At 54.8% G+C, this 10,653-nt stretch overlaps 5 protein-coding genes across 5 annotated transcripts in view; 3 read left to right on the forward strand and 2 right to left on the reverse strand.

The window, feature by feature from the left end:
• Positions 1–100: 100 nt before the first annotated feature.
• L969DRAFT_71725 (uncharacterized protein) lies at positions 101–1,225 on the forward strand (the record flags this gene model as incomplete). Its single annotated transcript, XM_014713658.1, has 3 exons — positions 101–406; positions 455–994; positions 1,046–1,225. The coding sequence occupies 3 exons, from the start codon at positions 101–103 to the stop codon at positions 1,223–1,225; spliced, it is 1,026 nt and encodes a 341-aa protein (XP_014569144.1).
• Positions 1,226–1,417: 192 nt separating this feature from the next.
• L969DRAFT_335172 (uncharacterized protein) lies at positions 1,418–3,385 on the reverse strand. The gene is made up of 5 exons (XM_014713659.1): positions 2,980–3,385; positions 2,810–2,923; positions 2,560–2,753; positions 1,868–2,504; positions 1,418–1,810 (listed from the first exon to the last, which is right to left on the reverse strand). Exons 1-5 carry the CDS (start codon positions 3,313–3,315, stop codon positions 1,610–1,612), a joined length of 1,482 nt encoding a protein of 493 aa, XP_014569145.1. The 5' UTR covers positions 3,316–3,385; the 3' UTR covers positions 1,418–1,609.
• Positions 3,386–3,496: 111 nt separating this feature from the next.
• L969DRAFT_93060 (uncharacterized protein) lies at positions 3,497–7,535 on the forward strand (the record flags this gene model as incomplete). Its single annotated transcript, XM_014713660.1, has 3 exons — positions 3,497–5,184; positions 5,231–6,643; positions 6,698–7,535. The coding sequence occupies 3 exons, from the start codon at positions 3,497–3,499 to the stop codon at positions 7,533–7,535; spliced, it is 3,939 nt and encodes a 1,312-aa protein (XP_014569146.1).
• A 63-nt stretch (positions 7,536–7,598) lies between these two features.
• On the forward strand, positions 7,599–9,392 carry L969DRAFT_59238 (uncharacterized protein; the record flags this gene model as incomplete). The annotated part of the gene is made up of 7 exons (XM_014713661.1): positions 7,599–7,720; positions 7,836–7,976; positions 8,015–8,276; positions 8,336–8,467; positions 8,515–8,685; positions 8,738–8,974; positions 9,026–9,392. The coding sequence occupies 7 exons, from the start codon at positions 7,599–7,601 to the stop codon at positions 9,062–9,064; spliced, it is 1,104 nt and encodes a 367-aa protein (XP_014569147.1). The 3' UTR covers positions 9,065–9,392.
• L969DRAFT_46502 (uncharacterized protein) overlaps positions 9,075–10,653 on the reverse strand; it is a gene marked incomplete at both ends in the record, with an annotated part of 2,805 nt that continues 1,226 nt past the window's right edge. Inside the window, 6 exons of the mRNA XM_014713662.1 lie at positions 9,075–9,203; positions 9,316–9,322; positions 9,411–9,523; positions 9,579–9,920; positions 9,974–10,194; positions 10,242–10,650. Of these exons, the coding sequence (XP_014569148.1) occupies positions 9,075–9,203; positions 9,316–9,322; positions 9,411–9,523; positions 9,579–9,920; positions 9,974–10,194; positions 10,242–10,650 (1,221 nt within the window). The remainder of the gene's footprint in view (positions 9,204–9,315; positions 9,323–9,410; positions 9,524–9,578; positions 9,921–9,973; positions 10,195–10,241; positions 10,651–10,653) is intronic.

Below are 10,653 nucleotides of genomic sequence, written 5' to 3' on the forward strand. Positions count from 1 at the left end.
GAGGATCCGGTAGACACGTCGCAGCTGGGAGCAACTTCGATCGTCGGCTGACTAAAGCCAATGACAAATCGCAAATGGTGAGTAAGCGACCCACAGATGGATGTTGACTCGTTGGCATTGCATCAGCCTGGCCATCCTGGCCGTCTGCGCATATCATTCGAGCATCCGAATGGCGACGGCACCGCAGACTAGAACGCAATGGCGGGCAGCACTGGCGGCTCTGCCCACGCTCGAGGAGACAAAAGGACGAATACCCAGCTTCTTCTACGCCCACGGTCACCCTGGCTTGCTCTGGCCGGCCGGACTGCCTTCTATGATGGACTGGGGGATTGGAGGACCTGGTGGTCCCCTAAGCACCTTTCTGCAAGACTTTGGCAAAGAGTTGCTTAGCAAATACCGCCCCAAGGTTTGTCTATCGTTGTCCTCGTGTAGCCGTCTTAAGGCGATTTGACAGGCCGTGCTCGTTTTCTCTGCTCACTGGGAAACATCATCGCCGCAAGTGACCGATTATGATGATAATCCGCTCTTGTATGACTACTATGGCTTCGATCGCAAGCTTTACGACATCAAATTCAACTCAAAAGGCGACCCGCGAGTGGCACGACGAGTCGTAGAGATCCTCCAGGAATCTGGCTACAGCAAAGCTCGTCTCAGCGGTATCACCGAGTCCCGCGGCAGAGACGGTCGTCCTAGACCACCCCGCGTTCAGAATGGCCTAGATCATGGCGTGTTCCTGCCGAGCGTGCTCATGTTTGGCGAAACGAGCCCTGTGCCTATCGTGCAAGCGAGTATCGCCGACACACTCGAGCCGGAAGACGAGTGGCGGCTTGGTCAGGCGGTCAGCAAGCTCAGAGACGAAGGCATTCTCGTCATTGCAGGCGGCCTCACGATTCATACGTTCCAAGACTTTGATGCCTTTAATCCAGCCAAAGCAGATGCAATCTATCACGAGTGGCACAAGGCCATCATCAATTCTATAGCAGACTCGCGGACGGTCAGTCTTGTATCTCATTCGCTCAGCAGTGATGCTCAGACTGGACTACAGCCCGAAGAACGCAAAGCGGCACTTTTGGCGCTGACAAAGCATCGTGCGTTCAGAAAGGCTCATCCTCGCGAGGATCACTTCGTACCGCTCTATGTAGCCGCGGGTGCTGGTCAAGAGGGCAACGCCAGGGTCCTTGCAGGTCTCTTTGGCGCAGAGACGATAGCATTCGGCCTGCCATAGTCATGTTGTACCCTTGTGACTCGTACTTCTGGTTGCGAGTGTGCTTCGAACAGCTAGGTGCACATCGTGCGAAAGTGCATTGCTCTTGAGAGCCTCTCTTCGTTCAATGCGAGGTTCGTCCGGCAGAGGAGCGCGTTGTAGTACAGCAACAACATGGCAGAGGAGACACTGTACACCGTCGTCTATTTGCCTCACGATCAGCCAAACTTGAAACTGAAGCCACCGCCTTGACCGAATCCGCCGCCTTGACCAAATCCGCCACCCTGTTGGAACATGTGCTGGAACGGATGACCGCCCGCATGACCCCAATGGGGCTGTTGCTGGGCTTGAGGATCGTTTGGATCGTCGCCATTGTCATATCGCGCTTTGAGCTCTGTGCGATCCTTAGCGAGTCAGCATGCCATGAGACTCCGAACGATATGACGGACCGTCATTTCCGAGAACTTCGTAAGCCTGATTGACCGCGGCCATGGCAGCTTGGGAGCCACCCTTGTCAGGGTGAGCTTTAAGCGTCGCTTTGCGGTAAGCGCGCTTGATTGTCTTCTTGTCTGCGTCTCGTGAGACATTAAGCACTTTGTAGTAATCCTAGTGACAGCACGAAGACACTCAGGCAAAAGCACTTGAGAACGACGAGCAACTCACGCGTTGTTTGGACTGTTTGAGACGCTTCTGAGCCTTCTGAAGCTCATCAGCAATGAATCGATCAGATTGGCCGGTGAGCTCAAAGGCTTTGCTGAGCAGTCGAACAGATTCTTCGTAGTCTTCTCGTTTGAGCGCATCCTTTCCTTTTGCAACCATAGCGTCTACATCTTCAGGCAGTCTCTTAGCCAACTCCTCACAGATCGATAGGCCGAGCCTCGGCGTATCGGAGCGAGTATGTGCTTTGCAAGCCCACTGCATCAATCTCGTAATGAGCAGAGAAGCGTCGCGCTGTGCTTTCGCAGTCGGCAGATAGTTCTTTCCGTCATTCTGATACGTTTCGATCGTCTCGCGGATTTTGTTGAGCAGTCCGGTCGCCGAGCCACCTTTAGGATCGATGAGATGAGCAGCAGAGTTCCACTTGTTGCCTTCGACAAAATTGCGCGCTTTGCTCATGTCTTTCTCGAGCGACTTGAGCAGCCTGAAGACGGTCTTGCAGGACTTGCTGTCTGGATCATAGTGTAGGCATTGCTTGACAGGTTGTAGTGACTCTGCCGAGTCCCTACCGAGCCAGAGATATGACATGAGTGCCAATCGGATCAAGAGGTCCTGATTCGTTGACTGAAGTGCCGCGGCTCTCCTGATAGGATGAGGCAGGTCAGACACAATGCTTGTCTGAGATTGGGTCGGCATACATGAGATCGCCGGTGACTTGTTCATAATCACCTTGACCTTGGTAGCAACCCGCACGCAAGAGGCGCAATTCGACCGAGCTGGGCGCGTGTTCGATCGCAGAAGAGGTCGTGCGAATGCAGAGCTCCCACTGAGATTTCGCGCTAGCTTGTGTAGCCGCTGTCTGGGCGTTCCGCGTGTCGGTGATGACTTTTCTCTGTGCAAATCAGGGCCTCAGCGTTTGGCATGAACGGCTGGCGATCCAGCACTGACGAGATCTTTCGCTGGCTGATCGCTGCTATTCTTGGTCAAAAACTGCGTAATGGCCTTCGCTGCTTCGTCGAATTCGCCCGCTTTCAATCTGATCCGCGCAATCTGTAGTCGTGCCTGCGATGCGAGGCACTACTCAGACTCTGTGCGCGCTGAAGGATCGTCGCACTGGCCTGATCAAAGTCGGACAGAGTGAGAACATGTTCAAGATCGTCAAGGGCTCGTTTCGAGTGGCCAAGGGAAAGGTACGTCGTTGCTCGCTTGTACCTCGTCAAGTAATCCGAGGCATCCTTCTCCAGAGCGACATCGTATAGTTTGAGCGCCTCTGTGCCTTGTCCAGCGGCAAGCAGGACGCCAGCGCGGGTAACAAGAGTCTTGATGGGCAAGTCGTTGAGGTTCTCCTGACTGCCTGACGTGGCATGCTGTTGCTGGCTTTCCTGGGCGAGTACTGTGGTCGAGAGCAGCACAGACGCTGCCAGCAAGCAAATGCAAGCCTTGCGTCGACCCATCCTAGCGCAGCGCTTCGGATAGGCTCAGCAGAGGGTGGACGTGGCAACGGGCGTTGAGCGCTGAGCTGCGCCGCGAGCGCTCGAGCTGTTGCCTGACACGTGGCCAGCGTGTCGCCAACCCCTCCGGTCTGGACGACTCGAGCTTGTTTAAAGGGACGGGGCCGCAGTGTACAATGCTATCATGGATATGCAAGCCTCGCACAGAGCGCCGTCGTCGACTGATCTGAAGCTCGACGCCGCAAGCATCGGCCATCTCACAAAGCTTGCGGCACAATGCGAGCGTCAGGCCAAGCTAGCGTCAGCTTCAGGCTGGCCACAGCTCCTTCTCGATGCGCTCAACCAGATACTTGCGCTCCAGACGGTTGAGAAGCTTGCCGAGCTTGAACGTGCTTCTCAGGCTCGATATGCTGCACTCGACGCCAAGCGACTTGCTGCCAAAGCGCAGGCTACCGGCAAGGCACAGGCGCTCAAGAGAGAGGCTTCGATGTCGAAAGTACTGGACCGTGTGAAGGATGACCCCGTGACAGATGGCGCGGGAATAGACAGTAGCAAGGGTCTGCGCTTCACGGTCTATCTCAACACGAAGCCACAGACGTCGAGTGAGACTCGAGCGGTCCACTTTCGGCCTGATCAATACATCGGCGAGCCACTCTTCACGCCCTCCGAACCTGAATCTGAGTGTCTCGAGTCCCAAGTGCGCCGAACAGGTGGCACGATATGTCTGCGCGGACCGAACAGCGAATTGCAAAAGCTCCGACCAATCGTACAGCTTCTCCTTTTCGCGGCCACGCACCTTCTGCTCGAGATGTACTTGTTACGTGATTTCGGTATCGTGCGACCCGAGGAGACTGTCGAGATACCTGTCAAAGTAGTCGCGGCGGATCCGCGTCGCCCATCTGTCTCGCTATCCGTGTTCTCTGATCCTGGGCCAAAGATAGAAGAGGAAGTCGATCTGAGCAAGACGCTGCGATCTCACAGATCGAGTTTCTTGTCAACCTTTTTGCGACCAGCTCAGAGCGGACGTGCACTCGACAGATCATCGACGTTGCAGCCCGCGCCGCAAAGCAACGGCTCAAAGATTAGCAAACTCGTCGGCAAGCTCAGACTTTCGCATAGGCTTCGTTCCTCGTCCATCGATCCTGCAGAAGCGCGGGACAAGCAGCAGAAATCTGTCCTTCGAGCCCGAGGACTGCTAGATGCCTGGGAGCTGCTCGCCAGCGATTCGAGCACGCTCGATGATGTACCAGCCGTAGAAGGGCCTACGACGCCCGTCAAAGGCATCGTCGAGCCTGACAATCCAGCCGCACGCTTTCAGAAGGTCATCGATACTCTCAAGAACACAATCATATCGACCTCGCCCGATGTCGTTGTACCGCCGCCTCACTTGCTAGTCAAGCTGCAGCAGCAAGAAGCAGCCATTCGCGAGCAAGAGAAAGAAGGATCGATCAAGCCAACCATGACAATAGACGCTCGAGCCGGACTTGGCTCATTGCTCACAAACAATGACTCTGTAGAGGGTGTGTTGAAGCATCAGTCGCTGACTATGCTCCTATTCGAGCAAGCCACTCTGACACTGTCGACCGAATTGCGATCGGTCGATAACCCCTCCTGGATCACACTCTCTTATGGCGACTTTCACAAAAGCGATCTGACACTTGGCCGATTGCTCAAACTATGTCGGCAAGCTGTCGACGCCGACGAGCAAGATCACCAGATACTTTTGGCGCACGGCACGACTCGTCTTGCTCTGCGCTGCAGGAGGCGCAAGCCAACAGCCGAAGAGGCGCTCGTTGCTTCCCGGTGTCGCGGATGTTGTCAGACGACGACGTTCCGCTCGCTCTCAGCCCCAAGCTTGCTCATGTCTTTCGCGTAAGTTTAGCATCTCCTACAGAGACTGGTCCTGACTGTGACGCAGTAAGTATTGTGAGCTCAGACTGTACGATACGGCCTTTTGCTCGCCAGACTTACTTTGCTCGCACGACAAGGACCCTGTCAATATCGAGCACATTTTTGCCTTTGGCACACTTACGTGCGAGATCAGCTCGACAAAGGTAGACTTGTACGAGATGCGTTTGCCCTCGTCGGCTACGCACCCTGCTCCGCTGGCTCTCCAGGATTCTCAATGTGCCAACACTGTCTCTGTGCAAGCTACTGATCTAGACGAGCGGTCTCAACTTCGGAAGGAAGTGTCAGAATTCTACGACAGCTTCCAGCTAGCTGTGGACGCAGGCGTCGTTTCCTCGAGTCCCGGCAAAGACGAGACTGTTTCCAAAGCCAAGCGCGACGCGGTAGCTCTGCAGACGCTCGGTCGAGAGGCCACTGCACACCAGGCACAACTCGTCGAACAGCTCAGTAGCGGATCGACTACAAGTCAGATTCGGCGCGATTTCCGGGCTCAGGCTCTTCTGGATGACACGAAGCTCTCTGTCTTGCGCAAGAAGCTGCCAAAAGAAACTGTTGGCGAGACAGTCAAGCCCGATTATGTCTGTACAGCTTGTCACTTGATGCCTGGCATCGCTGCTCGAGAAGACGAGCCATCGTCCTGGATTGCGCATTCGCTCTCTTCGACTGACTATCTTGCTGCTCTGTCCGACTATCTGGCAGCGCTACAAGATGATCACGATGCAAAGTCTGACTCGCTGTCCGACGCCTCGGAGATTCATACGCCCGACTATCAAAGCGTTGTTCGACAGACGCGCAGGCAGAAAGTGGAGCATTCTAAGACCATTCGTACCTTGACGAGCTTAGCGACACGCGGGCTCAAGAATGGCAGCGTCATCCTTCCGGCAGGCAAAGCCATCGAGTCCACGGAAGGCGCGCCGCTGTCTGTCAAGACGGATCTGGACGATGCAAAAGTGCTAGCGGATCTGCTCAACAGTACATCACCTGACGCAGAACAGAAGCGACTGCCCAAATGGGCATCGGGTCGCTCGACGCCGAGTCTGATCAAGAGTGTGAACAAGCGGTCCACTTCGCGCCAGCAAGTCTCGATCACCTCTGCAGACTTTTTCGCGCCCTCGCCCAAGTCAGACCTGTCGCTCACACTGCCTTTGAGCGGTGATCAGAACACCGGCCAATCTAGCTTCTTGTCTATACGCACGCCTTCACCTGGACTTAACGAGATGCAGTCGACATATTTCCCAGCAAAGGCGACCAGTCGACCTGGCTCAATTGCGTCCAGCGCATCTGCGACCAGCTTGCTTGATCCGCTAGAGCCCTGTCATCTCCGTCACGTCTATGAAGACGATCACAAGCAATTCACCGTCACGCATTGGTATGCAGATAAGTTTGCAGGCCTACGTGCGGCCTGTGGCATCGACGAAGACACGTGTGTCTGTAGTGCATTTGCTTCTGTCTCTGCTAACTGAGCTTTGACACACAGATTCGTCAACTCGCTCAGCAGATGTACAGCAACCACCAATTCGGGTGGCAAATCAAAGTCGGCCTTCTACACAACTGCAGACGAGCGATTTCTGCTCAAGACCATGCTCTCCAGCTGGCATGCAGGCTCGGAGATCGATTATGTGCTTGACTTTTGTCAGGCTTATTTCGACAAGACACTCGAGACCGACAGCCATCAGCCTTCGGTGATGGTCAAATTATTTGGCATGTATTCTCTGCAGATGCGCGATGTCAAGACGAGCGAGACGACTCAGCTCGATATTGTGATCCAAGAGCAGATCTTCTACAAGCAGAGGATCACAAAGACGTATGACCTCAAAGGCATTGGCGGTCGCCGGAAGAAGCAGATGCAACGCTCCAACAAGGCGACATCGGGCTCGGATGTCAAGACGAAGGAACCATCCTTGACACGAAGCGCGACAACCAAATGGGACGCCGAATGGATTGACGATGTCAAGCAGTCAAGTGTGCTGCTCCAGCCTCACAGCAAGCGCATCCTCCGAGAGGCGATCCACAATGATCTTGCTTGGCTTCAGCAGCACAACCTCATTGACTTCAGCCTCCTCGTCGGCTGCGACGAACAAAGTCACGAGCTCGTAGTTGGCCTCATCGATTGTCTCGGCCACTTCTCGCTCGCCAAGCTCATTGAGACGAAGAGCAAGCGGGCTATACGGTCTGCAGAAGACGTCACGGTCTTGCCGCCCGATGAGTACGCCAAGCGGTTCGAGAATAACGTCAACAGGACCTTTGTCTCTGTTCCTGCCAAATTTACAAAGGTCGACTCGCTCCCGCGACGGGAGCTTAGCTGCCCGTTGTAATGCTCACGCAAGGTTCCGTATTGTCATGTTGTCATGAACCAGATGTAGCGACTTTCAAGCAAGATGAGCATCGCGCTACGTCGCGTGTCGACGCGTCCATTGATTTCTTGGATTATCAACATTCTTCGCACCGTATCGAGCTTCGCCATGATCATCTACAAAAGATCGGCACGCCAGCGCAGCAAGTGCGTCATTGATTGTCTGGATTCTTGGCTCCGAGAGTCAAGCGATATTTGATTTGCGAGCTAAGCCTTGTTGTTTCGTCTTGTCGACGATCTCCCACGAGACTGGGTCGACAAGCTTCTACGGAGAAGGCCTGAGCTCAGCTTCTCTCTTTCGATCTATCGACAGAGGTCTGCTGGTCGACTGTGTAAGATCTGTCGACGTATATAGGACCGTCCTTGCTGTCTGCGGCGACTATTCGGCGCTCGACGTTCGTCAGTCAAAGCCTGACAACACTGCCGTCAAGATCGCCTGAGACAGCAAATAAGCATCTACACCTCTACGCTCGTGCCGGAGCCATCACATTCATTCAACTACTACCCTCATACCTCACACCTACGGCCGCAACAACAGTCCAGCAAAGCACACGCAAAGATGATAACACCCATCGCATCCACTTCAGGCTCCATCCTGCGAGCGAGCAGATTGGCAGCAACTGCCCTATTGCTTCTCGGACTGGCGCAGACCACTCTTGCCAGCGTAACGTATAAGAACGCTGCTCTCTCGCTCGGTATGACAGTAAGCCGTATCGACGTGGACGAGAGACTTGTTGGCTGAGTTCTAGCCTGCCCGTACAGTCCAAATCGGTCGTGCTGCCCAAAGACCGCTACATCTTCACCAACGTCGGCACAGGTCAGACGCTACAGTATGATCAATCAGGCCAGGACATCTATCCAGGTCGCGGACGAGGAGATCCCATGACAATAACAGTGAGCAGATGCGGCACATTGTTTGCAGTCACTGATTGCAGTGACAGCCTCACGGACATGGCACGCAATGGAGCAAGATCTCACCCACGAACAGCAATAACAAATGCCTATCCGCGCAATGGGACTACAAGTTCGATGGCGGTGCCGATTGGGCGGCCGTCATGTACACGTGCTATGTCGACCCGACGACCAACAGAGGCTTCGAACATGCCAAGCAGGTTGGTCAATTCAGCGTGGACCGAGAGTCGCCGCTCATGCATGCTGTGACAGTGGTGGCTGCTCGTGCCGGTCGGCAAGGCAAAGGCCACAAAGTCCCGCGGCAAGCGATCGCTCAGCGCGCTCGAAGAAGAGGAAGCGACAGCAGACCTCGAGAAGCGCGGATACAGTGGTGTCTACTACATTGTTCCGACCGATCATATCCACGACATGCAAACGCGTGCACTTACCTCTTGCTCAGTCAAGACGGCGGGTGGCGCGACCAGCACTTGCTTGCGCAACTTCAGCGCTGTACGTCTGTTTGTCTGCGCCAGTGCGAGGAACTGATGCGTGCTATGACAGAGCGCCAAGACGCAGCAATGGCGGATCACCCCTGCATAAGTGGTAATCCTTACCAGCCATACGAATTATGTCCCTTGTCTGTCGAAGCGCTCCTAGGCGACTGGATCGCTGTCACTACTATAACGCTACACTCAATGCGCGAAACGATCACTTCCATTTCGGCGAACGTCTGTAACCCCTTTCATGCCTGTATTGCGGACGCTGGTCGCATCAATCCACTCGTTGTTCCTTTCTCATCAGAGCTTGAAAGGAACAAGTCGCGACCCGATGAGATACATACAACAACGTACAGCAAGACTGAAGTTGAGAGATTGACACTATTTACTCAGACTGAATCTGCATACTAATCACTTAAGACCGATTGAAGTCGCCAGCGTTATCGTACTCTTCGTAGAACGACTGAGCAGAGTTAGTGGAGAGCTGGTTCTCCATCGTGTGGGTTGAGGAGCCCGCAGGCTCCCGAGAGCGTGCAAATGTTTCCTTTTCGTTGAGGGGCGACTGCGAACAACGCTCAGACTCAGTGGCTACGGGAGACTGCAGACAGGATGCTCACCGCAGAATCGTCAGCGGGGGCGACCATGCCCATTGTACGACTGTTCATATCACCACCGTGCGGCTCGGAGGACGGCGAATCGCCATGACTCAAGACTGATGCCCTTGAATCTCTCAAGTCGCCGGATAGATTGCCGCGATGGACATGACCGTTGCCACCGCTCGACGTGGACTGATCAAGCGATTGGTTCTGTTGATCATGTCTCGCAATCGCTTGTGCCGAAGAGCGGACAAAGTCGTCAGACGGTGAGCGAGGGCTCGCGTCCGGTTGCAAGCCGCGATCGTAATTATCTTTCTGCGTTCGGTAGTCCTTCATGGCTGCATCTGCTAGTTCGCTATATTTCTGCGAGCCAGTGCATCAGAGCCTGGACGAAATCTCTGGGCAGCTCAGCGCACCCTCTTGTCCTCTTCGGGCATACCTGCCCATCGCTCAGAAATTTTCGTGAGCAGATCCTTATAGGCTATGCTGGGATCGGCGTCCCGCATTGCCTGTCGTACGGTGTTTTGAAACATCAAGTAGGCTGAAGGTGGCCGCTTCGGTGCATTAGGATCTCTTGCGACTTTCCGCTTCTTTGCTCGCTTGTCCGGCACAGAGCCATCGTCAGATTCGTGGCCATCTGCGCGACTTGTGAGTAAGCAGTTCCAACCGTTTCGTCAGTGATACCTCTATGGCTCGGAAGACCGGTGATGCCTTGCATGGGTGTGTGAAAGCCCATGTAGCTGCCTGATGGCCCCGAAGACAGAGGCACGCTCCCTATGATGTGGCTATTGTGGCCCATCTGGGGAGCGTGATGAGCGCTGGTCATATGGCCGGGCGGATGCATGGAATGCTGTTGAGCGTATCGCTGCTGAGGCTGACGCATATAGTCTTGACCGTTCATGCCGCTCGAATACTGATTCGCGTAGTGAGACTGGGGAGCACCATGCGGAGCTATTGTGTGACCCATCTGACCAAAGGGGGACATGCCCATGCCTCCGCTGGCAGCTTGTGCGGCTGCGGCAGAGGGTCCGATGCCGCCAGTTGCGCCATGATGATGCTGCTGCTGCTGCTGCTGCTGCTGCTGCTGCTGCTGCTG

This window comes from Mixia osmundae, assembly GCF_000708205.1.
Source record: "Mixia osmundae IAM 14324 unplaced genomic scaffold scaffold_3, whole genome shotgun sequence".
NCBI lineage: Eukaryota > Fungi > Basidiomycota > Mixiomycetes > Mixiales > Mixiaceae > Mixia > Mixia osmundae.

Bases quoted from the DNA above. Each gene is read 5' to 3' on its own strand.
- L969DRAFT_335172 (XM_014713659.1), bottom strand. From the start codon at position 3,315: ATGGGTCGACGCAAGGCTTGCATTTGCTTGCTGGCAGCGTCTGTGCTG. The intron at 2,754-2,809 runs GTCAGTGCTGGA...TGATTTGCACAG, and splicing joins ATCAGCCAGCGAAAGATCTC to AGAAAAGTCATCACCGACAC. The intron at 2,505-2,559 runs GTATGCCGACCC...TCATCCTATCAG, and splicing joins CAAGTCACCGGCGATCTCAT to GAGAGCCGCGGCACTTCAGT.